This window comes from Solea solea, chromosome 3 (genome assembly GCF_958295425.1).
Source record: "Solea solea chromosome 3, fSolSol10.1, whole genome shotgun sequence".
Classification (NCBI taxonomy): domain Eukaryota; kingdom Metazoa; phylum Chordata; class Actinopteri; order Pleuronectiformes; family Soleidae; genus Solea; species Solea solea.
Window position 1 is genome coordinate 29,297,344 of NC_081136.1, and position 23,776 is coordinate 29,321,119.

The following is a 23,776-nucleotide window of genomic DNA, read 5'->3' on the forward strand; positions in this document are numbered from 1 at the left end:
AGATTATTATGCATACTATCGTAGACGGCGTGCTGTTTTTGAACTCCTTTATGGTTGCTGTTTGTGGGCATATTCACACCTCATTCATCATATCGGTGTAATTATCAGGGAGAAAATACAATTTCCTCTCACATGTTTGTAGAGCGTACTTACTTTAATTCGATTACACACAGCATGATACACAAAGGAGAAAAAAGTAAGAACCCTTTATTCTTCCAACAAGCCAAGCGAATATAATAACGAGATTTTTTGGGGGACTGTGCAGATGTCCAGGTTTGTCATTTTGTTTTAACTAAAGAAAAGGCTGCATATTCTTTCTCAGACGGATGAGAGTACATACCTGCGCTACATGAGGCCTCACCATTATTTTATGAAACGCCTATGACAGGCAGCGTCTGATGCTGTCGCTGAGAAGTTGGCATTAGGGAGAAGTAGATTGTAATCCAAGCCAAGACTGGCGTCTTCAAAGGACAAGGACAGAAAAGATTTTGCTACTGCTCTTCTAATAATAAGCTCTAGATGTGTCGGAAATGACTTGTTTGAAAGAGAAGGAGCCTATAAAAGGTAGAAGCCACAGTGGTTTACCGTTTTTCACAGAAGTGGAATAGAAACGTCCCAAATTCTCGTATTTCAAATCGAAATTTTGAGGTACTTTTACTTTACTGTTAATCTTAATTACGCTTCCATTCCAGTACAAAGGCAGTGAAATGTGAATGTTTGAACCCACTATTTTTATTTGACAGCTGAAGTTCCCAATTTTAATGGAAATCCATTAAATTGTTCATGAAATACTTCCGCTCTAGACAATGCAATTTTACCCTGTGACAACATAAAAGAAAAAATTGCCCACAGTTATGCCTAAAAGATAAGTTTGAACAGTCACAGCTCATATATAACTTTACTTTTTTTTTATAGTATATTTCTATCTTTATTATTTAACCTGCTCATTTCGCTGCATGTTTTACTCTTTGTATCGTCCGTTTTAAAACATTATAATAATAATCATCAATCCGCTTCCATCTTCCATAAGATAAAAGCAAGGGAATATTTGGTAATAATTTCTCACTCACAAAATAATACCCGGTACACTCTCGTTTACAAAAGAAGCTCTGGGATAATTTACACATTATAAGATATCTCGTCGATACTCTCTACACCTGCCGATGTGCATTAGGGAAATAATGTGTTCTGGAAATGTAAAAGACGGGAATTGATTCAATCTTTATTGATTCGATCGATGTGTGTTTGTCCCGCAGCTTTGTCTTGTGGGACAGATGCAATCAAAACTGTGAAAGAAAGCAAGTTTTCACTTTTGTCTGAATCAATTCAATTCTGTGTCTAAGTGGACAGACTGCGGTTACGCTCGATTTCTGAATCATCATTTGCCCTGTAGACCTTATAGTCTTTATTTCAACTCTAAACTTAATAACTCTTAAAGAGAAGTAAGACACTAGGTGAGGTTAATGACAGCAAACACATCATTTGAGATATGACTGAAATAAAATGGTAATAATGTCTATGCCGCATGTCTAACATGTTCTATGGTACAAATTAACATACCAGAGGAATGCATGGTGTCCTGTTGTATCCCAGGGATTTAGTTTCCTTCGGTTTTCATTAAAACCTTTTATTTTCAGGTCTGATCTAAACAGCAGCATTGCAAAGTAATTTATAAAAGGTTCTCCACATTAAAAGTGAAAGAAAAGGTGGATCAAAATTTATTTAGCCGAACTTTGTTTTGATGCATTTTCCTCAATTAATTACCTCATATCTCCTCAGATTAATCTTGAGGAATCAAAGTCTCGAGTCTTTGGAGGTACCTGACATTTAAGTTGGCCAAAGTGCACAACAGTATTCAATGTCTACCGCTTTATCCTCCACATGAGGGTCGCAAGGCCACTGGAGCCAATCCCAGCTGACATACAGCGAAAGGCAAAGCACAGCCTGGAAAGGTCGTCAGTCCATCGCAGGATGTCAACACACACTCTCACACCCAAGGTCAATTTAGAGTGTCCAATTTGTACTGTAGAAGGAAACCCTGACAAAAAAATAAAAACATGCGCACACTTCATGTGATTCATGACCCTTAGTTGGACCGGGTCATGAACCTGGGTCTTTTTTTTTGCTTGCCACTACTCTGCCATGTGGTCCCCACACAGCAGTATAAAGGTACATAATACTATCAGTCACAAGGGTCATTTTTCTACAGAACCAGTACTTTTACGTTTGATGAGTCTTGAATTGCGGGGCTTTTACGTATCGAAAAAGATGTGAGCTCAGATCCTTGACCCATCATTCCAGTGAGACAAATTCTCCTGTGAAAAGCAAGCTGCTGCATGAATTCTCTTCAATCGCTGACTTCACTCTAAAGAAAATGAGGTTTGATGCTTTCAACTACCTCGCCACCTCCCTGATAAGTTGTTTATTTGCTAAAATAAGTTTTCGAGTTTGCAGGAAAGTAAAAACTTCAGCCTGCACTCTGACTGAAATTGCCTGATTTGTGAAGAGTAGATTCCTGCAGTGTACAACACGGCTGTATTTTTCATAACACAGTCGTCTGAGGAAAGACATTAAAAGGCTTGGGGTGGCTTTGTTGCGGGATATGTATTGTTTGAGCAACACTGTGCGGCAGTGACAGTGGTCTCTTTGTGTATGGCTTTTCTCTAGAGATGATTATTCTTCTGGAGATCTCCCAAAAGACTGTCTTCAGTGCCGACAAGAAGTCTTAAGGATTTTGCAAAACATGTAAGGCAGGGTGTGAACATGGCTCAAACTATATAGAGAAATGTAAATACAGGGTGTTCATACAGTGCCCGAGGAGGGTGAACATATTACTTGGAAACCATATTATGTGGCACCTAAGGTCTTCAGCACAAGAAACCACTCACGCGCCTTAAATACTTTGCCTTCATCTTCAATTCTATACACAATATTTATCAAAAACAAAAGCGAAAGTATATTGAATGAAACTTTATTCAATACGAGTGCCATGACTGCTGCCAGAGCACAAAACAAGTTTACAGATCTCCACGGCGGAGGCGGTGAACAGATCATTTTCTTTATGTCACTTGTAAAAGACCCATTTATAACTGTGAAATTCAGTCAATAAATTCTACTGCCCTCTGCGGCCTTTTCTCCCTCTGCGGAACACATCGCAAAATGTCACCATGAAATGCCTTCAGAATATTCCCCAAACTCCGCAATAAACAACAAATGAGCAAGGCATAACTCACACTGTAAACACCTCAGGCCTTGTCACAGGAAGCACCGGTCTCCAAAATAATGTTTCACCGTATTACATTTGATGCATATTTTTCATGGCAGGGTGATATTATGTTTCTTTTGTCTATGAAAAATCGGAGCTCTGCCTCGACGCTGCCAAGCTGTGGTTTTATGGTGCGCCGAGTGCACCTTTCGCTGGCTTCATGGGGTGTGAACTCATCACGGTCAAATTATACAGTAAAGGTCCGAGGCAGAGAAGGCAAAAATGCAGAGTCAGGTCTAGTATAGGAGTCATCAATGCCATTCATCCTGAACATCAAAGTGTCGGGTGCTTTAGATGTTTGATCTTTGTGGAAAGTGTTTTTAGCTCTTAACAGAAGCTACTCTCCAAAAAGTATAATGTGTTACTGTTCATTTATCACTTACTGAAAAAACCCCCACCACACATTTATTTTAGGCTATACACCATAAGCCTGTAACATGTCGTTGTTGATAATGGGGCCATAGATAGTAACAATAATTGTGAGGGCCCTCGCCGCTGCCGGGCTGCTAGCAGATGGTGCTATGATCCTGACTTATTTTAAATGCACTGATGATTTCTGGCTGGGTCTCTTATCTCACGTATAAAGTTTCGAGCTAATCGGTCAATATATGACAAAGTTACAGAGCACTTCCTGTTTCGTGGCAAATGGTCATAATATTCTCCAAGATGGACGCTAAATTCAAAATGGCTGACTTCCTGCTGAGTTGAGGCTTTGGTCCCGATAGACTTTTTGGTTCTTCTTGGGCTGTGACATGTTTCCACCAAGTTTTGTGAAATTTGGTGCAACTTAGTTTCACCAATGGGGGGTACTACTGCATGAATTGTACGTATTTACTTTATTATTATTTTTACCAGGTCTAATTTCTGTGCCAATGTTTAGTACTTTAAACATGCAATCCTTTTAGAAGAAAAAAATAATTCTAAATCCATGAATTCTAATAGGTTTTCTGAGCACTCACCACTGTGTGAGTGCTCGGGCCATAATAAAATTCTAATCACAAAAGCAACAACAGGAGAGGAGCAAAAAATCTCATTGCTTTGTTTTTTCTTCTGAAGTAATGATTCAAAGAATAAGATACGCACCAGCAGGTTTGGGAAAAATTGTGTTAGGTATCAAACAACGAACAGTATATAATGTACTGTGGAGTGCGTTAATGCATGTTGTAAAAGTTTCTCTGTGTGAAGGTGAGTTTCTCTGTGTGAAGGTGAGTTTCTCTTTGAAATACATACTGTATACAGTATAACTTTCACCGGTCAAAGAGCAGAGGAGGAGGAGGAGGTAAGAGTTTATGTTGATTATAATGCCTCTCATGTCAAAGCTGTTCAGCCCTTGAATGACGGGGTGCAAGAGCAAAGACTCACAGCTGAATGTATAATTCCACGACATTAACAATGCACCCTCTGCTGGGTCAGAAATATTATCCCAGCAAAGAATGAATGAATCAATTCATGTATTTGAACAAACTGAAATAAAAACAAGGCAAGAATAACCAATAATATTAGGCATTTACAAAATTGTACACAAAACTACACAAAAACAGAAAGACGTCCACTTCCGTTATTGACTCAAACAGGAAACAAGGACGAGAAAAGAAAAATATTCAGAGTAAAGTGATCTACACATCCGTCTCTGTCATACATAGAGTTTGTTGTGTATTGACTTGGTTCTTTAGTTCATCGTTGAGATCGTTCCATGACTTTATTAGGGTGTGAATTCCATCTATCTATAATTATGTTAGTGGAAACAACAAATGTATCACCCTGTCAGGTGTAGGCCTCCATCCTGTTAGCGATACTGTCATTAATAGTGATACTGAGGAAACAATAAATGTGTGAAGAAGAGAGGTGTCTACCTCGCCATGCATCTGTTTTCAAACATTACAGGATCGCTGGTTTATGTGTCTCCCACGTCAACAAACAAACACACACACACACTGGCATGACTCATATCTATTAATATACATACTATTGTGCACCTGCAGTGTGTTTAAATGACATTTCAATATTCTGCAAGCTTTTCAGAAATGGGAGTGACGTGTAAAACTCTATCGTAATTACCATCATTTTAAGTGAAGTGCACACATTAAAATCAGACACAGAGGATGTTAAACACAAAGTATGTAATGTCTGATGTGAGGGGGTTCTCAATTAAAAGAATTACAATAAATGTACTTTGCTGATGTCGAGGAGCAGCGGGGGATCATGGGAAGTGTTGTTTTGTTGCCTGCTGTGCGTTTGAGCTTTACAGGCAGAGATTCAATGGCAGAATGTGCGGCAAATAGCAAATGAGCAGTTGTGATCCAAATACATTACAAAATGAAACTACAAGAGACAAACGCACTAACAAGTACACGTGAATATTTCCTTCCTCACTCTGATGGTGTTTGCCAAAAATGAAATAGTCTGTTACCTTGAATGGAAAAAAGTGTCAGAATTGCTCATGCTAATGTCATCACACTCGTTTCTAATAGATATTTTAATTCAGAAATGTTTCATTTTCTATGTTTAAAGCAGCCTGCTGATGCAGTTTTTGGATCTGAACCCTTTGGGCTGACAGATGAGGTTTGTCTCTTTCCGGGAAGCTGTGGATAACCCTGCTCGACCTCCAGGACCATCAGTTTGTAGAACATTGTGTTAGAAATCCTCCTGGGATGTGAAGGCGGGAGCTGTAGAGCTAATAGGTACAGATATCCATTTTCTTCCCTGCCTGCCTGCCGCCTTGCTTCCACATTCCCCCGCACTGCAAAAAATGTCCATCTCAAACGTACCCGCACTCCAAATGTGGCAGCTTGCTGCTGGTCCACGCTGCCAGAGCTTGTGATGGTTTCCAAATATACAGCTGCTCGAAAAAGGAACCCAGGGGAAGCCGCTGCATTTTTGTGCTGATGTCATGCATAATTCTGACATGTTTGACCATAGAGGGCTGTATTACTTCAACCTCACATTTGGTTTTGTTAGCTCAAATCTGATTTAGATTTTTAGTCCTGTTCAACTTGACTTAAATGTGATGTGGAAACTTAAAGATTTCAGTGCATGGACACAGATGGCAGATGTTACAGTGAATGAATAAAATGAGTTTTTCAAAAAATGTAAATTACAATTTGAAGCTAAATAATTTCATGTCTTATAACGTTTCGTGTTAAAGCTCTGAACGCTCTGTGCCTTTCATTTTTGTGGCACAGGAGATGTGCTGTTGATGGAATGAGGTTAACAGATTTATGTCCCTATTGAAAGATGCCATGATAGAACAATGCACCTCAGTTGTGTTGCTGTCTGTAAGGTTTTTTTTCCCCATCTTCGCCCACATGTTCAAATCATAAACACACACGAGGGACTCATGTCGTGTTTGCAAAGCTGCACAATCACTCTCATGCTAAACAGCTAAATTACTATGTAAATCTGTCTACACGCTGCATTTACACGTTACAGAGAGGAAGCATCACATATCCAATGTGGAACAATTGATTATTGACATGTGATGTAATGTACTATACATGACAGGGGCCTTAAACTCAAATGACCTGGGGGCCACTGAGCATGTAGTCTGGTCAGGAGGGGACCCAAGATATTCCATTGTGACATCACAATAACAATATTTGTGACCATATCTCACAGACTTTCAAAATAAAAGTGCGGGTGATGATACGGCATGATATATCGTTCACAATAAAATCATATTTATGATGCAAAAATGTATGTGCGTTGGGCTGCATGCAATCACTTGGAGGGACGCAAGTTTGACACGTGTTTGAGCGTATAATTGCTTCATAATAAAATAAAGTTTGGTATCCATGGCCTTAGAATGAACCTTTTATGTGCCTTGCTTATTCTGCAAACACTCTGTGTTCTGCGCCGTCCGCGCTGAACCTTTAACAACCTTTAATAAGCTGCCACATTTGACACGGAGTTCATCCTGACATCCTGAACTTCTCCCACACCAATACAACATGCCAGGTAACAGGATGGGTTTCATATTACAAGGGTAATTATGAGGTGTTATTGCCTCCAACACAGCTGTGACTGAGTCGGTTTGCCTGCTGATGATTATGGAACATGCTTGATATTTCTGTTGTGTATCAGTGAAAGTCCGGACAGAGGTTGCACTGTAGCTTCACACTGATACTCCAATTGCAGTATCTTGAAATGATGTTTTTAAAAATTAAACACAGAGCATATTGTAGACGATACGTTAGCCCAAGCGCACTTTGCATTACCGTAATTATGCGACAGTTTGTGCTATCGGAAAACTTCCAATGTTTTCTGAAAGCTGAGAAGTTGCATGGCAAAGCCAACATGCGATTATTATGGTTATTTTACTCGCGCTGTTGCAGGAAGCCGGAGAATCAGTGTCTTTGTCACCAGAGAGGAGAGTTGTAGTTTTTTGTTGGCCTGTTTCTGGAGACTGAGAGAAAGACTCAAACAAATGTTACTTTAAATATGTTTTACACTGTTTTAATTTCAAATGTAACACGCACAATAGGGTGTTTGCGTACTTTTACAGTGTTTTTTCTTCATTTTAAATTGTTAATACACAGATATTTTGAGGTTTAGGTGTTAAAGGATTAAAGGGTTTTATAATATTATCTCCTCATTTTTATAACATGTGCCCACTTGTGAGTGTGTCTTTCTTCAATCTCTGTACTCTAAAGTTCATGAGGAGACTTTTTCAGACGGATATTTTTTGCAGCGTGCCTTACATCCAACAGAGGAAGCCACGGATGAGAACAGGCTTCAGGGACATGACTGACAGCTCCTCTCAGCCAACCAGAGCGCGGATGCTGCGAGCTGCTCGCCTGCTTCTCTCTCGCTATTGGCTGCATCTCTGGAGAGTCAGGGTTTGCTCTGATATTAATGACTGCTGAGGAGACGGCAGCGCATCTATGTGGTCCGCCTGACACTTGATCGAGGGGAGAGATGCGCCCTTAATAGCCGCTGCGAAGACGGGAACGGAAGGGCACAGGCAACGCCAGACCCTCTCTCTCCATTAGCTGAATTTTTGGACTTCGCTTGCGTTGATTTTCCTCTCGTGTTTTTTCCCCCCGCTGTGGAGGAGTCTGGAACAGATTTCTCATCAACTGCGTGAAAATAAGAAGACCACACATTGTTGACTGGCTTTTATGTCGCGCGCTGTGGTTCTCTCGTCATTGGAGCGGCGCACTTGATGGGAATATAGACACCACACACACACACGCACTGTTGTGAGGACTATGCTTGTTAAATCGGGGTAAGTTTACTCTGTTTACTCCCTTTAATGGATGTCTTGTAATTTGATACATGTCGCGCGTGATAGCGCAGAATGCGTCTGCGCAACGCGTCTAACCAAGTTAATGAAAAACGCCTGGGTTTCGGGGATTCGGGGATGTTTCCGTTACCGTGTGTGCGGTCTGTAAATCAAAACAAAAAATCAAAAAAAATCTATATATATCTATACACTGTGCTTCCAAAGAACAGTCGCACGTGAGCGGGTTGAGAAATAAAGGAAAACATTTCATTTCATGATTATTTTTCTTTTTTTGCTGTTGACTGGCCCGAGCACGCACTTGACGTGGAGACGCGCTTTTGCGCAACTAAAGCAGGGTATATGCACATCGAAGAAACTGGACCCTTGACGGAGGGAGCGTGCTCAGGGCGAATGCAATAAAACAATTCACAGCGTATGTGTGTGTGTGTGTGTGTGTGTTGTCGGTCTGGCAGTGCCATGTCCTGCATAGTGAGCGTACATTAGATACTTCTCGAAGAAAAACCTACAGACTGCCCCACCACCACCTCTCCTTTCAACCGTCGTGTTGTAAACACAGAAGTCGTCACACACACACATTATGATCTTACCACCAATGTACGGTGTACACACACACACACACACACACACACACACACATATATATATATACACAGAGAGAGAGAGAGAGAAAGAGAAAAAGGTATTAACTAATCCCATACCTGCAGTGGGGCGTCTTTCTACCCTCTCTCTCTCTCTCTACCTCTCTCCTTCTCTCTCTCTCTCTCTCTCTCCCTCTCTGTCCAAAATATGTCATGCAGCAAAAAAAAGTATTAATCATGAATATTTCAAAAGGCAGATGCTCGGATAACGGCTGATAATGACAAATGTGATTTCCACCAAGGGGAGGCCACTGAACCTGACTGTTGTCATCTTCTGTACAGATGTGCGTGTGTGTGTCTCTCCTTGCTCATTCCCTGATGATGGATACAATAGATGTTGGCCTACAGGGTGTGAATGACTCACCCAAAAGCAGCTGCTCGATATGAAAAAACAAAGTGAAATGCCACACGAGGGCCATCATGCCCTCCCCTCACACTGGTTACCGGCGACGCTAAGAAAAGCCCCATCAGCCTCCCGACACCGTGCACTGCTCCCACTTTGATTTGACTACACCTGCCGAGTGAAGCCGAGCACGTATGCGGTTTCTCAAGAGTGACTTTTCAAAATTGTCGAAAGCTTTTCGGGGCTCGACCCTCACGCTGCCACTACGGCACCCTTAATGTGATAGGAACGGTACAAAAAAAAAAAAAAGCCCAAATTGGCTTCTTCGTTAATTTGGACACATTTGCTTAAAAACCAATCAATAGTACATGTCCACAACAAGTCATACGCTTGCAGTGAGTGGCTTTTGCGAATTGCCTATTGATCTGCGTGTGAAACGGTAGAAAGCAGGGGCGCAGGGGAAGGTGAGGGGTTATTGTGCCAGTAGTGGCCTTGTAGAGGCTTTGGGAGCATGATAGACAGCACTGTGTGGGTGTTCCATATTCATTTCTCTATAGGCAGAGGGGCAGCAGGTTCCTGAGTGGGTGGAAAATGCTACTCTTGGTTGTAAGTGCTATTAAAGAAGCCTACAATTGCCCTATGAAAATCTAATTAATCCCAAGATTTATATATATATATATATTTATATTTTCCCTCCATAATGGTGATAACAAGATGCCCAAGGAACTATCGGGACTCCTGAGTGAAATGTAATGTAAAAATGTAAACATATTCACAAGAAGGCTGTAGGGGATCAGCCTGTGCAGCCAAGCATAGGCTCCCTGATAGCATCCTGTTCCCAAACAAACACAGGCTTCCATTAAAATGGAATCGGCACAGACAGAGGGTAACAGGAATGGCGTGTGTTTGTCTGTACGTGTATTCGATGATTAGATGAGAAGACACAAATGAATAAGTAAAGGGGACAACAAGAAAGTGTGAATTCAACCAGTGTGTCATCGCAGCATCAAGGACATTTAAGTACATACATTTCCAAATGGTATATGACAAAGTGACATTTCCTTTTGTATTTGCATAAGTGTTTAACTAGCAAACATCCCTGAAGTGGGTGAATAAAATTAGGGATGAGCCAATATGATTTTCAATACAAGTATCGGTCTGATACAGGCCAAAATCATTGTATCAGTAACAGAAATAGAAAACTGCATAATACAATTTGTTCCAAAAACCCTAAATATCACATAAATGCTTAATCAAGCATGGGCTGTAAATAGAGACCAGTACCAAGTGACCAGGATATGATTGAGGGGTGCACATTTAGGCACTTTGGACATATATTAAGGTAAAAGACAGTATCAGACTGATATCTGTATTGGTTGACACTCAAGGGTTTGATATTAAAAAGTGGTATAGATATATTAGTGCTGCGAAACCACTTAATTAATCTTGTATATAGATAAATGTGAATTATTTGAAAACAAGACTAAAAAAAAGAAGCCATTATTTACTCATTATTCCGCAGATGCATATCAGAGATGGATGTGATAGGGACATGTGCCCAGATTGCAGTTTCAAACATGAGCAGAGAAGAAGGATAGAACATCTAGGGGCCACTGCTGTGCTGCCCATCTGCTCTGCATTTAGACTGAAACATATAGGCCCTCGGAGCACTAATGAAAAGCCTGGCGAGGAAGTGATGCCGTATCGAGAGGGCATTCATGCACTGATGAAGCTGCAGAGACCGACGCAGAGGATTACGCACACATATGCAGGCACATGAGTACAACGCATGTCAGGCATACATAGAAATATGCATAAAAAGCACACACGCATAAAGCCTGCACTGTCTCCAGATCCCTTAGTCACTGTGCTTTGCTCCTGAAAAGGTGAAAGCCACGGTGCCATTGGAGAGCGCAACTTCTTTCATCTGTTTCAGCTGACGACGAGAATGAAAAGAGATAGAGAAAGCCCATATCAAACCCCATGAAATCATAATAAAGAGGTCCAAGCCAGCGATAAATGCATTTCACTGGCATATAACGATTGATTCCGTCTGCCGTTGCAACTTATTCCCTGCAGGCTTTTGGCCCCTTGACCAGCCATATATTATTCATATAAATATAGATAGCTGCGCATCTTAGAGGCAGCACACATGCCACATTTGCACCTGCAGATTCAATTTGGCTCTGACTTTGAGGGATATGCTGTTGGCGTCATTCCCCCCCGCCTCCGTCTGTGCCTCTCTCTCCTCCTCACACCTCCCCTCTTTCATTTTGGCTAGCAGCTATACATGGAGCATTATGCAGATTTTTGTCAAGAGTGAGTGCGATTATGTTGGGGGAGAAATGAGCGTTGGAATGTTCGCTATGCCTTTGACCTTATCAGCAGAAGCCTTAAGCTGGATACCTTGTCTTAATTTTAATAGATGCAGCACAATGTGAATTAGACAAGGGGACCTAGCTGGGCTCTTTCTCCGTGTGGTGCGCTATGCATGCATCATATGTACGTTTGTTTTTGTTTGTTTTTATGCCATCTGTGAGAATACTGTCGGCTTAATTACATGTGCAGGCCCGTTTATGCTAATACAAGTTCCCTTTGCGCGTTTTCCTGTCTGCTCTGTGCTTGCATGACTGCAGGTGGGTGTGCTGTAGCGTTCAATAGTGCAGGACGCATGTTCTTCCTTACTCAGCACAAGGGCGCGATATGTCCAGATAAAAAGAGCTGAAAAACCAAAGTTGAGGGTCGTGTGGTTAATTTGGAAAATTGATTTTACATTAACAGTTGACTTGCCACTGATTTATGGCCATGCAAGTGCAGATGTAAGGGTAAAGGTTTCCTTCCGCTCCCACACACACACAGACTCGGGCCCACATACATACTAGAATCTTCATTATGCACACTACATAGAGGGTTTCCTTTAATGGACTACCCCCTTACCTAGGTAGAAGTATAATCATAAATCAATGAGGTGAAGGGCAGAGGGAGGGACAGTAAAGCCGTCCAGAGACACCCACCCACTAAGGGGCTTAACCACAATAACTGACAGGAGTGGTTAGGTTGCACTACAGTGATGCTAAACGTTCACAACACATCCAGGGTCAAACAGAAACATTTCTGAGCTGCTGTGTCATTAAGCATTTTCACTTAGTTTCACATCGTAAGCTGTAATTTACCCTGAGACGCTAAGCATCACAAGAATTGGTGCAATCATATTAGCCTGTGAAGATTAATTTGTAAAACTGTACTGTGAACCTTTTAAATACAAACAAGGACATCTGTGTTTCTCAGTATAGCAGTGTTTAGATGGCTATATTTCCACTCACAGGAAGTGGTTCATTTATTGTCAAGACAGACAAGAGGCTACAACGTCTCTGCCAAGGGAAGTGAGATGGCTGCAAACAGGTTGGAGTGTGACTGAAAACACAAAGATGCCCCCACGAAAGATTCAATTCCACTGCTCAGAAAGAATGGTTGTTCAGCTCCGGCTGCCCCTGTATCCACGGAAAGTGCTCCCTCAGTCAGGTCTGATACTATTGCGTGACAGAGTCTTTTCTTATTTAAAAAAGCATTAAAAAAAATCAAGTTAAATCATATCTGTTCCTGAAGTAATTAGGAAATTGGAGAGAACGGTCAAACAGGACAGTGAGATACCCTGGAGGAAGGACGGGAACCTTGATATGCAGGGAGATGAGATTAACGTCTAATCTATAACCCCATTGCTTGGGAGGATCGTGATGCTAAAAGAGGAGATAAGGAGGAACGTAAAAGGTTTGAAAAAAGGAGACAATTGTGGGAAAACAGGACAAAAAAGACAAGGTTTATAAAAAGAGATGAGGGGTTGCAATATCATGAAAAAAAGAACAAGCACAGAGGGAAAAAAGGGCCAGGGAGGGAGAGGGAGAGACAGAGAGAGAGAGAGGGGTGTGACTTGAAGAAGAAAGCCTTGTGAGGCTTATTACCAGTGGATCAAAATTCCCATTTCTACAATACACAGGCTATTCTCCTGAAAGACGAGGCAATCCTGCTGCGCCCTACTTTCCACTTAGGTCTGACCTTTATGTCTTCCATCCAGTTTTACCTCAGTGAGTGTAATGTCTACCTCTTAGCAGATGCAATACTGCCTTGTTTCCACTTAAACCGTGCAGGCCCCGTAATCATTTCCCTCAGGGCCAATATGCTCCCCCACAAAACCCGACATCTGGACTTATTCTACCGCTCGGATCTTGCAAATTTCCCCCCCTTTATGCATGTCATAACCCTCATAGAATGTGTTCGTTGTATAATAAATGATTTTATTTTTACACAAAACTGTGGGTCAACCCGACACCTCACAGGCCATTTATGAGGACCCAACCCCCAACCTGCGGCAAAGTAATCTTCACTAAGTCCCCACTCTGCAAAATCCTGTCCAAGCCCTGTGAAGAGAGGGTAGGGGAGATTTATAACTCATTTCAATAAACAGCATAAAACAAACAGTTCGCCCGGCTGTTTGGCTGCTTGGCCGATTTGAGTCAGGCTTGCCTGAATTAGCAGCACCAGGACCAGCGCCCTGTGCCCTGACTGTGCAAACTCATTAATTTAAAGTGGTCATATTTCACTGGTCACTAATCAAACTGTATTTGTGCCATTACTGTCCAAAACAGTCTTAGTGATAGTCTGACGGTGATGGCCCAGTGGGAGGCTAAGTGCAAGGTGTTTTGCAAGAACCGACTTTTCACCTTGACACTGGGTGAAAATCTTAAATTGCTATTCCAACCCCAGGTATATCATCAGTGTGGTGCCATTTACTCAGAGCAAGTTATCTCCAATGGGAATTTAAATGAGGAAATCCTCTCAATATTTAATGCATGTGCTGATTTAATGTGAAATTTATTGAAGGAAAAAAAAGTGTGGATTTCAAAATAAATGTACAAATACTAATGAAGAGACATTCCAAGTTATCCAGTGAATGCAAAATGGCCTATTATTTAAATTTAAAATATGTGAGTAATGTGGACCAAAGACATACCAGTTCATAATGGTGATGCAATGACTGTATCATTTCTTTGCCGCGTCTTAGTTAGTATACAGATACAGTTGACTCCATCTATTAATATTCTATTCTATTTAATTTTTTTTGTTTTTCACTCAAATCCAGCTTGAACATGTGGATGAAAATCTGTGTCTGGATACGTGGCTATAATATGTATAATAAGAGCGATTGATCAAATGAATAATCTGCATTATGACGTGACAAACCAATAGGTATTAATCATAATCGAGCCAATTTATTGACGAATAATATCTTACTGCACATATTGGTACTTGTGTACATGTTTTCCAAATTTGCAGTGAAAAAAATACTGATTTCAATTACAAACAGTGTATTTGCCATTTAGTTTGCCAAGCAAATAGTACTAACAAGTGCATTTCTTGCTTCAGTCTCAGTTAGGTATTATAGTATTACTTAGTTTTTTTAATATCTTTCAAATGCCCATATTGACATCATTAATCATTAATAAAACAACAATAATAGTGACATTGGGAGCTTGCCAGTGAACATAGTATAGCGTTTAGCTGCTTAAGAGTCATTAATTAGTCCACAGTGGTTTATGGAGCCCAAAGCAGAGTTTTTAATAAAGGGTGAATACTTAACTCACATTCCTCAGGTGGACAGAAACATAAAAACAAATAAATGCCAATATTTCTCCATATGTGCTGGCAGTTTAAATTGGCAACAGTATGTTCTTTATATCGTAATTTATAATGCCAGTGTTGTGTTGCAGTTTGTTTCTTTAGCCCTTGCTGCAGGTTGAACTAATGGAGGTGACAGAACTTAGCTATATTTCACCCCGTTGAAAGGAGCCAGATAGCAGAAGCTTGTTTGTTTGTTGGCTGGTATGTTTACAGCCAGGTGGAAGTGAAAAAAACAAACAAAAAAAAACCAAACGCATGAGACCGTCAGCCTGCTACTGTAGTGGGGGTGCTATGGAGACTGGGGTTTGAAGGATTGCCCCCCACTCCCCGTCCCACTGACACCTGGGAACTCGTGTTAGCTCCATGAGTGAACACCATAGTCTGACCTATAAAAGGCTTCCATTGGCTCCCCAAGCAAATGTCAAAGCTTCTGCTTAATGTGTTAGTGCAGGTAGACATTAGGTTACACAAGAATCCATTTCAAGCCCTCAGGCTTATATCACTATTCGCTGATTATGTATCTCCCTAGTTAAGATTTCCAAAGGCTTTTACCAAGCACAGATTACATGCATCCATCTCTGAATTGTATTTGTCCCAAATTATATTAACCACATTTCTCTCTGTCCAACACTTACGCTCAATACAAATCTTTTTTCCCTCCCAAACGTTGCAAGGGACTTGGCTAATTCTTCAGTGTAACAGTCTTTTTATGGTTATCATTTCGTGCAATGGCAGCATTTTCAGGGTCACCAGAGGTTAATACACCGCCACAGATACTGTGACAAGTTCAAGATTTTTGTCGTTTTAGATCTCTTTTCTGCCTAACCCGTCCCTTCTTGCTCCACTTCAATTACTGGCAATGGGGCAACGGACTGTGGGAAATTAGCTCTACACAGAAGCAGTGGGTGTGATGGTGGGGGTGGGGGGTTGGATGAGGCTGGGTAGCTCCACTGGACCTCTGACTAATAGGTTAGTATAAGTGGTGTGAGGATTCCATGGTCACAGCAGTCACGGTGCAAGGCTCGGAGAATAGAGACCGCCTCTATCCTGGGATTCATGTAGTGCGGGCATAAAATACAATTTACCTGTTCAACTGCCTGTAGATGATTAGGATAGTTTGCTTTAAATAATGTAGTTTGGTGCGAAAGTATACTACAGTATATCCACCTTAAGTGTAATAAAAGGCAAGGACTGTAGTCTTAACAAGCTCACTTTCATCAGCCAAACAAGCTTCCTAAACGGAGGCTGTGTCATTGAAAGCTTTTTAGGTGTGCTGATGTGGTAACACGTCTTGATTAGGTATATCGAGCTCTGAGGACGTTACACCGTTCACATAATCTGAAAGAATGCATCGTAGAAGTCTTGCTTTCCATAGCTGTCTCACCTCAATTGTATTTATTCCATAACTGATTTATTGTGTAACCAAGTCATTGACTCAACTCTATTCTCGGGCGGTGAAATGCCTGAAGACTTGGCACATTTGCCACATGAGACACATTGCCACACAAGATGTCACCTTTGATTCAGTCAGCCTCGTCTTACAAATGACTCCTAATGTTTTCCTTCTACAGCCCTTCACTGGGACCTGAGCTGACGTTCAGTAAATTGGAAATTAAACCTGATTTACATACGTGTCTTCTACATTAAAACGTTCATTTTTCACACATGCATTGGTTCAACTGGTCGTGCACTTAGGGTCAAACATATAGAGTAATAAGAGCAGGAATAAGAGCAGCCTTCAGAATAATAACTTGATATTAAACCCTTTTTATTAAATCTTCTGACTCATCGAGAGCTCAGAGCACAAAGAATGATTCACTTAAACATTTAAACAAGATTAAGCTATTTGTTGGGTTTATTAAAGTGAAGCCATGACTTTTATAGATGCATGCACTATATTTGTTCTGCAGTGGTACTTTGGGCAGTGTTTTGCAAAACCATAACAGAGGAAACACAAAGGATGAAAATGGCTGTTAATATACGGTGGTTAGGAGTCTATAATAGTAAATGGATTAGGATAAAATGGGTCATTTTTGTGGGTTAAATTGAAGTCTCTGAGTAGTTGGGTTCAGTTTACTTGTTCATGTTTTACAGACATTTCACAGAACAAATACATTGTCAATTGAGAAAATTAGCTGTTGTCTAATCACTAAAAATGATCATTTGTTGTAAAACTTCTTCATCTACAAATAACAGAAATTAGTTCTGTGATTTTTTTTTCTAAAATATTTGAAGGATTGTCTCACATTTAAATGTCATCCTCAACATTTAATTTTCACCAATCCTGTTTTTCTAGATCACTAATTATTGTCCCACAAGAACAACTATTCCTATTAAACTAAACATACATGTTACAATCTATTGCCTTGGTAACCCTCTTATCATCTGTTGTCCTTCTCACGTTTCGTCATTAATCTTTGCAAATTTTAATAATTACCTCATTCTAATGTGTGGCAACACTTTTTTCCCCCATTATAGGCCAGCAGTATCTATACCGGCCCTTTGTTTCTGAGCACTGCAAACTCACATACAGAAAATATTGATTGCAAAAAAGGGAGTCCAAATATGTCCCCACTGACACAATTACTATGCCTCTTACAGCCTCCAGCAGTGATTGCACAATATACCTATACATTAACAGATAACATTCCCACATTAAACTGCTGGTAATTGTGATAAGTTGAGAAGAGCCTTGGTGAGCAGGCTAAATTACAGAATCTGGCCTTTGTTTCCGCAGCTAAACCCTGTTTATCAAAATGCTCTGGGTGTTGCGGCTTATTAAAGTGCCAGGTGCTTTTGAAAAATAATACCCCCACTCTCTCTGACTCCATGTCTGCTTTCCTCCCCCCTGCAGACCAGACTCTTGCTGGTGCTGGAGTAGAGGTTGAAAAATGAACCCTTAGCTTGGCTTTGCCATTGGGGCAAACTGCAGCGTTTCAGCTCCCTTCAGATCTTTTTTTTTTTACTTATTTATTTTTGCCCCCCCACACACACGCACGCACAAACCCCTGTGGCCACTGAGGTGGGAACAGCAGGATGAAATTAAATTCCCCCCTCCGTCCTCACTTTTCTTCCACCGTCACACTTCTCTTGATTTTGTCGATTTCATACCCCGTCTATCTTGACTTTTCCCATGATGTGATGTGTGGTCTTATAAGCCCCAAAAAACACACAAGCGCCATCAAACCCATCTGTTCACCGAGAGGCAGTAAAATATGACAAATTACATGGTACACTTCAACTGTGGAGCTTCTGCCATCACAAAAGATGGTCGGGACATTAATAATATGATGTTAAAAGATACACTACATAAAAAAACATCTCCCAGTCATATTTGATTCTGTACAAACTAAAAGAAAACATGGATGGATCATTGATGGATTTGTTTGCCTTTTAATGCTTGGGCTTTCACAATCCCATTACTGCCTCAATTCATATCAGGGCCAATAACTGTGCCATAAAGTGTGCTCAAAATCATAATTTCTGGCTCTTTTTTCCAATTACCAGTCAAACAATAGCCATTTTTAATAATGCAAAGGTAGAAATTACAAAAACATAGCAAAATACAAGTGATTCACCTGAAATAATTAAAATAATTAATTTGCATATATTTACATTCTGCCCATTTTATTTGATTGATCAAATTCTCAGTGGGGAATTCATACACTACTAGACTTCTCTATCTAGTGCCCAGAAAACCCCCACTGAGGAATTAAAAAATGATGTGGCATGTATATTAGTCTCGGATAAAGTATCAATTTTCACATGCGAGAGTCAGACTAGCTTTATTTTGAGCTGTGAGTTTTTTCTATAAGCACCAAAGACAGCATAATTATTTACAATTTTGTGGTGGCTTGTGAACTGTGTCTTGGCCAAATTCTTGGATTAAATAAATGGCCTAACTGTCAGTCACTAACATGTTCCACTGTCATTATCCATCTTGCTCTGAAGGCTTAAGCACAAGGGTGTCTACCATTTAAGAATCTTAGTGAAGCCTTTTCTTTTACCAATAATAGACGAATGCCGCTTACACTGAGAATGAAAGCCATATTGTAAGGGCACATGCAGTACATCCCCAGAATGGACTCCAGAAGGTCAAGCAGATATAAATCCATGGTTGTGTCTTGAAGGAAGTGCATGTAAATGTCAACATGCATCAGTGTGCCTATAACAAAATGTCAGTACACCCAAATCCTTCTCTTACCACTTTGCCTATTCACATCTATTATCAGGTAATACTCACACCATTTCTCTCTGTCTTGTTGTCTCACACAGGTAAGAATGGACTGGGCCGTGGACAATGGAAGCTAGTACAGATGATAAATGAGGATGAACATCTTTGACAAAAGAGCCGAAACAGCCTTCATGGATACCTAAATGTGCTCAACATTTGTCATTTGAGTATTAAAATCAGTCCATCTGTTTTTACTATCCCCCATCCACCTTCTTGGGTCTACTTGGCTGCACTCTTGGCCCTGAACTCTGACATCAACAGGCAACAGTGAGTGATTGGTCATTCCATCTGTCCACGTCTACACAGCAAGACAAAAAGATCTCTTGGGAGCCCCACTGCAACCAGTGGTGGTGGCCGTGGAAGGGGCGGTGAGTCAATCGCCTCAGCAGCTGCATCACATGATTCGGTATTTGTGAATATATATTTATACCATTTAATCTACAAGGACAGATTTCTTACTGGACCGGTTCAATATGAAGGACGTGTCATTCGTGGATCATCTTTTTGTTGGCTTGGCCATGGCCTCTTTTGTTTTGGCCACTGAGGAGAGGTCGGATTGCCCAAAGCTTTGTGTATGCGAGATTAGACCCTGGTTTTCTCCCAGTTCTGTCTATATGGAGGCACAGACAGTTGATTGTAATGACCTGGGACTATTCAGACTGCCAGAAACATTACCAGCGGGCACACAAGTACTATTACTGCAAACTAACAATGTTGCTAAGATTGACAAACCCCTGGATTACCTGGCAAATATCACAGAGATTGATTTATCACAAAACAACTTATCCTTGATCAGTGATGTCAATTTTGGAAACCTTCCTCAGCTGCTCTCCCTTCATATGGAAGAAAACTCGATACAAAATTTGCCAGAACGATGCCTGGCAGAGGTGGCGAATCTTCAGGAGCTCTACATGAATCACAATCTCATATCCTCAATTTCCACACTGGCTTTCCAGGGTCTTAGCAACCTTGTTCGTCTCCATCTCAATTCTAACAAACTGACGGTCATTAAAAGAGAGTGGTTCGAACCCATGCCCAACCTTGAGATTCTGATGATTGGTGAGAATCCAATTCTTTCTGTTGATGATATGAACTTCAAACCTCTCAGCAACCTACGCAGTCTTGTTCTCACCAGAATGAACTTGTCACAACTTCCCGAAGATGCACTGGCTGGTCTGGATAACTTAGAGAGCATCTCTTTCTATGATAATATTTTCCCTGAGGTGCCCCATTCAGCCCTGAGAAATGCAAAAAATCTAAAGTTTTTGGATCTCAATAAAAACCCCATTGTGAGGATACAAAGAGGGGACTTTGTGGATATGTTTCATCTTAAAGAATTGGGGATCAATAGCATGCCAGAACTAGTTTCCATCGATAGCTTTGCCCTCAATAACCTTCCTGAGCTGACGAAAATAGAAGCCACCAACAATCCTAAACTCTCTTACATCCATCCTAAAGCTTTCTACAAACTACCACGGCTAGAAACCTTAATGCTAAATGGCAATGCACTCAGTGCCCTCCATAGGATTACTGTTGAATCCCTCCCAAATCTCAGAGAAGTCAGTATGCACAGCAACCCTATCCGCTGTGACTGTGTAGTCCGCTGGATGAACATGAACAAGACCAATCTTCGCTTCATGGAGCCTGATTCACTGTACTGTGTGGAGCCTCCAGAGTATGAAGGGCAGCATGTCCGACAGGTGCACTTCAGGGAGATGATGGAGATTTGTCTGCCACTCATCTCTCCCGAAAGTATGCCAAGGCTCATTAAAGCACAGAATGCAAGTACAGTGTCACTCCATTGTCGTGCGTTTGCTGAACCAGAGCCGGACATCTACTGGATCACCCCATCTGGTACCAGGGTTCTGCCCAACACCGTCTCTGACAAGTTCTACATGCACCCAGAGGGAACATTCGACATCTATGACATCACAGAAAATGAGGCTGGTCTTTACACTTGTGTTGCCCATAATCTGGTTGGAGCTGATCTCAAATCTGTCTCAGTAGAGGTGAATGGATATTTTCCCCAGCCTGTGAATGGATCTCTGAATGTTGTGATCAAGTCAGTAGAGTCTCACTCCATCCTGGTTTCCTGGAAAGGTGGTTCCGGCATGCTGGCTCCCACTATTAAATGGTACACTTTGTCCGATGTCAGCCATCCCACTATAGCATTTACCACCAGAGTTCCTTCTGATATCCAGGTCTTCAACCTCACACATCTCAGCCCCGCCACTCACTACAAAGTATGTGTGGATGTCAGCAGCATCCACTACACCCATGACACCAAATGTGTCAATGTCACCACTAAGGGATTAAAGCTGGAAGCTAAGGATACAGAAAGATGGGATGCAGCAGTAATTACTGTCTTTGGTGTGCTCTTGGCTGTGATTTCAGTGGCCTGCCTGCTTATTTATGTGTCTCTGAGGAACCACCACCTTTATGGGGATGTAAGAAAATGCGACTCCAAAGCTTTACTGACACCAGTGGAAGCTACCAGTATGCACTCTCCATTCTTTACAAAGCTGTGGCTTTCGGGTAAAGGACTGCCAAGTGGAGTGGAAGTGAAAGCCACAGTCATAAATGTATCTGACAATGCCTTTTAAGAAGTGCAACTTTGTAGAGCACCACACACCAACAACACTGAATGGACAAGGCAATGGGCAGGGGTGGACTCTTCTGTTGTACTGTTTTAAAGGCAAGCCCATTGCCGTCGCTGGCTCAGACACACTGGTGATGTATTATTGGACTGGGATGGAACAGTTTTGAAACGGACTACTTTCTCTCCCAGTGTTGACCCTAGCTGAAGTGTTGGCTTTGTAACCGATACACTAAACCAAGCTAACAACAACAGGAAGGGGTCATTTACTGAGAAAACAAACAAACCTATATTTCGGTACATTCATGCAAAAATGCAGGCAGGTGAAAAAGGGAGTGAAGATGACAATGACAATGACGGCAATGATGGTCAACTCTCTTGTAATTGACTGTTAAATGTGTTCAGAGTTGTGGAACTGTCTGTGTGGTCCCAAGCAATACCGTCTGTGCTTTGTCAAAACATCCATAGACGAGTTAGAGAAACTGATATAACACCTGTCTATTATGGGAAGGACAATTTAGTAGAGTAGACAAACAAACAGTGACTATGGTGTAAGCCTTTTGATGAAACAGTATACCCCACTTTTTTTCTATTTAAAAATTGATTCTTGATTTTACATGGAAATACTGTTAGATATGCTATTATGTTGATGTAATGACAAATCCTCTGTATCTGAAAAGTTTAAATGGGTTTAAATTAAGGTAAGGAGCTGACTACTTTTTATTACAGTGTCTCATTAAGCATAATGGAATTCTGCTACAAAATGGGCATCCACAGAGAACATTTTTCCAAATGGCTGTTTTTGCTGTGTACAGTAGTTCTCATTGCAATGGTGACTGTGAAACATGTGGATATGTTGGATATAAGTTGATAAAAACAGGCCAGGTTACAGGTTACAGGCCTTTTTACACGACAGACATTCTGACATGTCAAAGTAGGAAAAGTACAGGTGGCATTGATAACAAAACAATGGCTCTGTAGAATTCCGGTGTCACAATAAGGCAGAACTGTGGTACAGGGAGTCTGCGTACACATCACCAGGATGCTGCAAATGGATCAGATGAATAGAATTCAGACATCAGTCATTTTATTTTTTTACCCTTGTGCTTTTGTGCTGTGACATGTTGAAATGTCTGCTGTGAAAAACTGATAGATTTTTTTTTTTGCCTCAAGAAGTGGTCTGCTATGCCCTGGTAAGTGCCTACAACAAGAACCACATGCGGAAAAGACAGAAGAAGAAACACTGAAGAGAAACATCAGCCACAGCGAAACATGGCCATGTCATCATTGCAGAATCACAAGCTATTCTCCGGTACCTTTTAGTGAAAATCCTTTCTCAGTATTTTTAGCATACATATTTTAAGAAAAAAAAACATTTCATTGTTGCTTTGGGTGTAAAGTAAAAAGCCATTTTTATATTAACTGTATTATATGTGATCAATGGGCACAAGAGACTAATTAAGAAAAGTGCTAAGAAAAAAATAAATGTCATTGTTTCTTTTACAATCAATTGCCTACTTTTGCTTTTTCTCACTTTGCTTTGAATTATTCAATCAATGGTTACCGTATCATTTCAGCTGCAAGTATGTGTAACAAAAATAACTAAGTGGTACAGGACAAGAACTGTCTTTTAAGTCAGACCACAGAGGAAAAGTCAAGAGACTTCAGCTGAATGGTTATCCAACCACAGAAGGAAAAAAAACAAAAAAAAAAACACAGTAACAAAATTACAGAACTCATTAGCCGCCTCATTAAGAACAAGTTTGTCCTTCAGCTGGTCTC

General features: G+C 40.9%; 1 protein-coding gene and 1 long non-coding RNA gene across 2 annotated transcripts in view; one reads left to right on the plus strand and one right to left on the minus strand.

Moving 5' to 3' along the window:
- The window catches only part of LOC131457135 (uncharacterized), a 160,633-nt gene that overhangs the window by 10,596 nt on the left and 126,261 nt on the right, over positions 1 to 23,776 (minus strand). The window lies entirely within an intron of this gene.
- LOC131457134 (leucine-rich repeat neuronal protein 3) lies at positions 8,139 to 22,866 on the plus strand. Its single transcript, XM_058625960.1, has 2 exons — positions 8,139 to 8,489; positions 19,440 to 22,866. The coding sequence occupies exon 2, from the start codon at positions 19,872 to 19,874 to the stop codon at positions 21,999 to 22,001; it is 2,130 nt and encodes a 709-aa protein (XP_058481943.1). The 5' UTR covers positions 8,139 to 8,489; positions 19,440 to 19,871; the 3' UTR covers positions 22,002 to 22,866.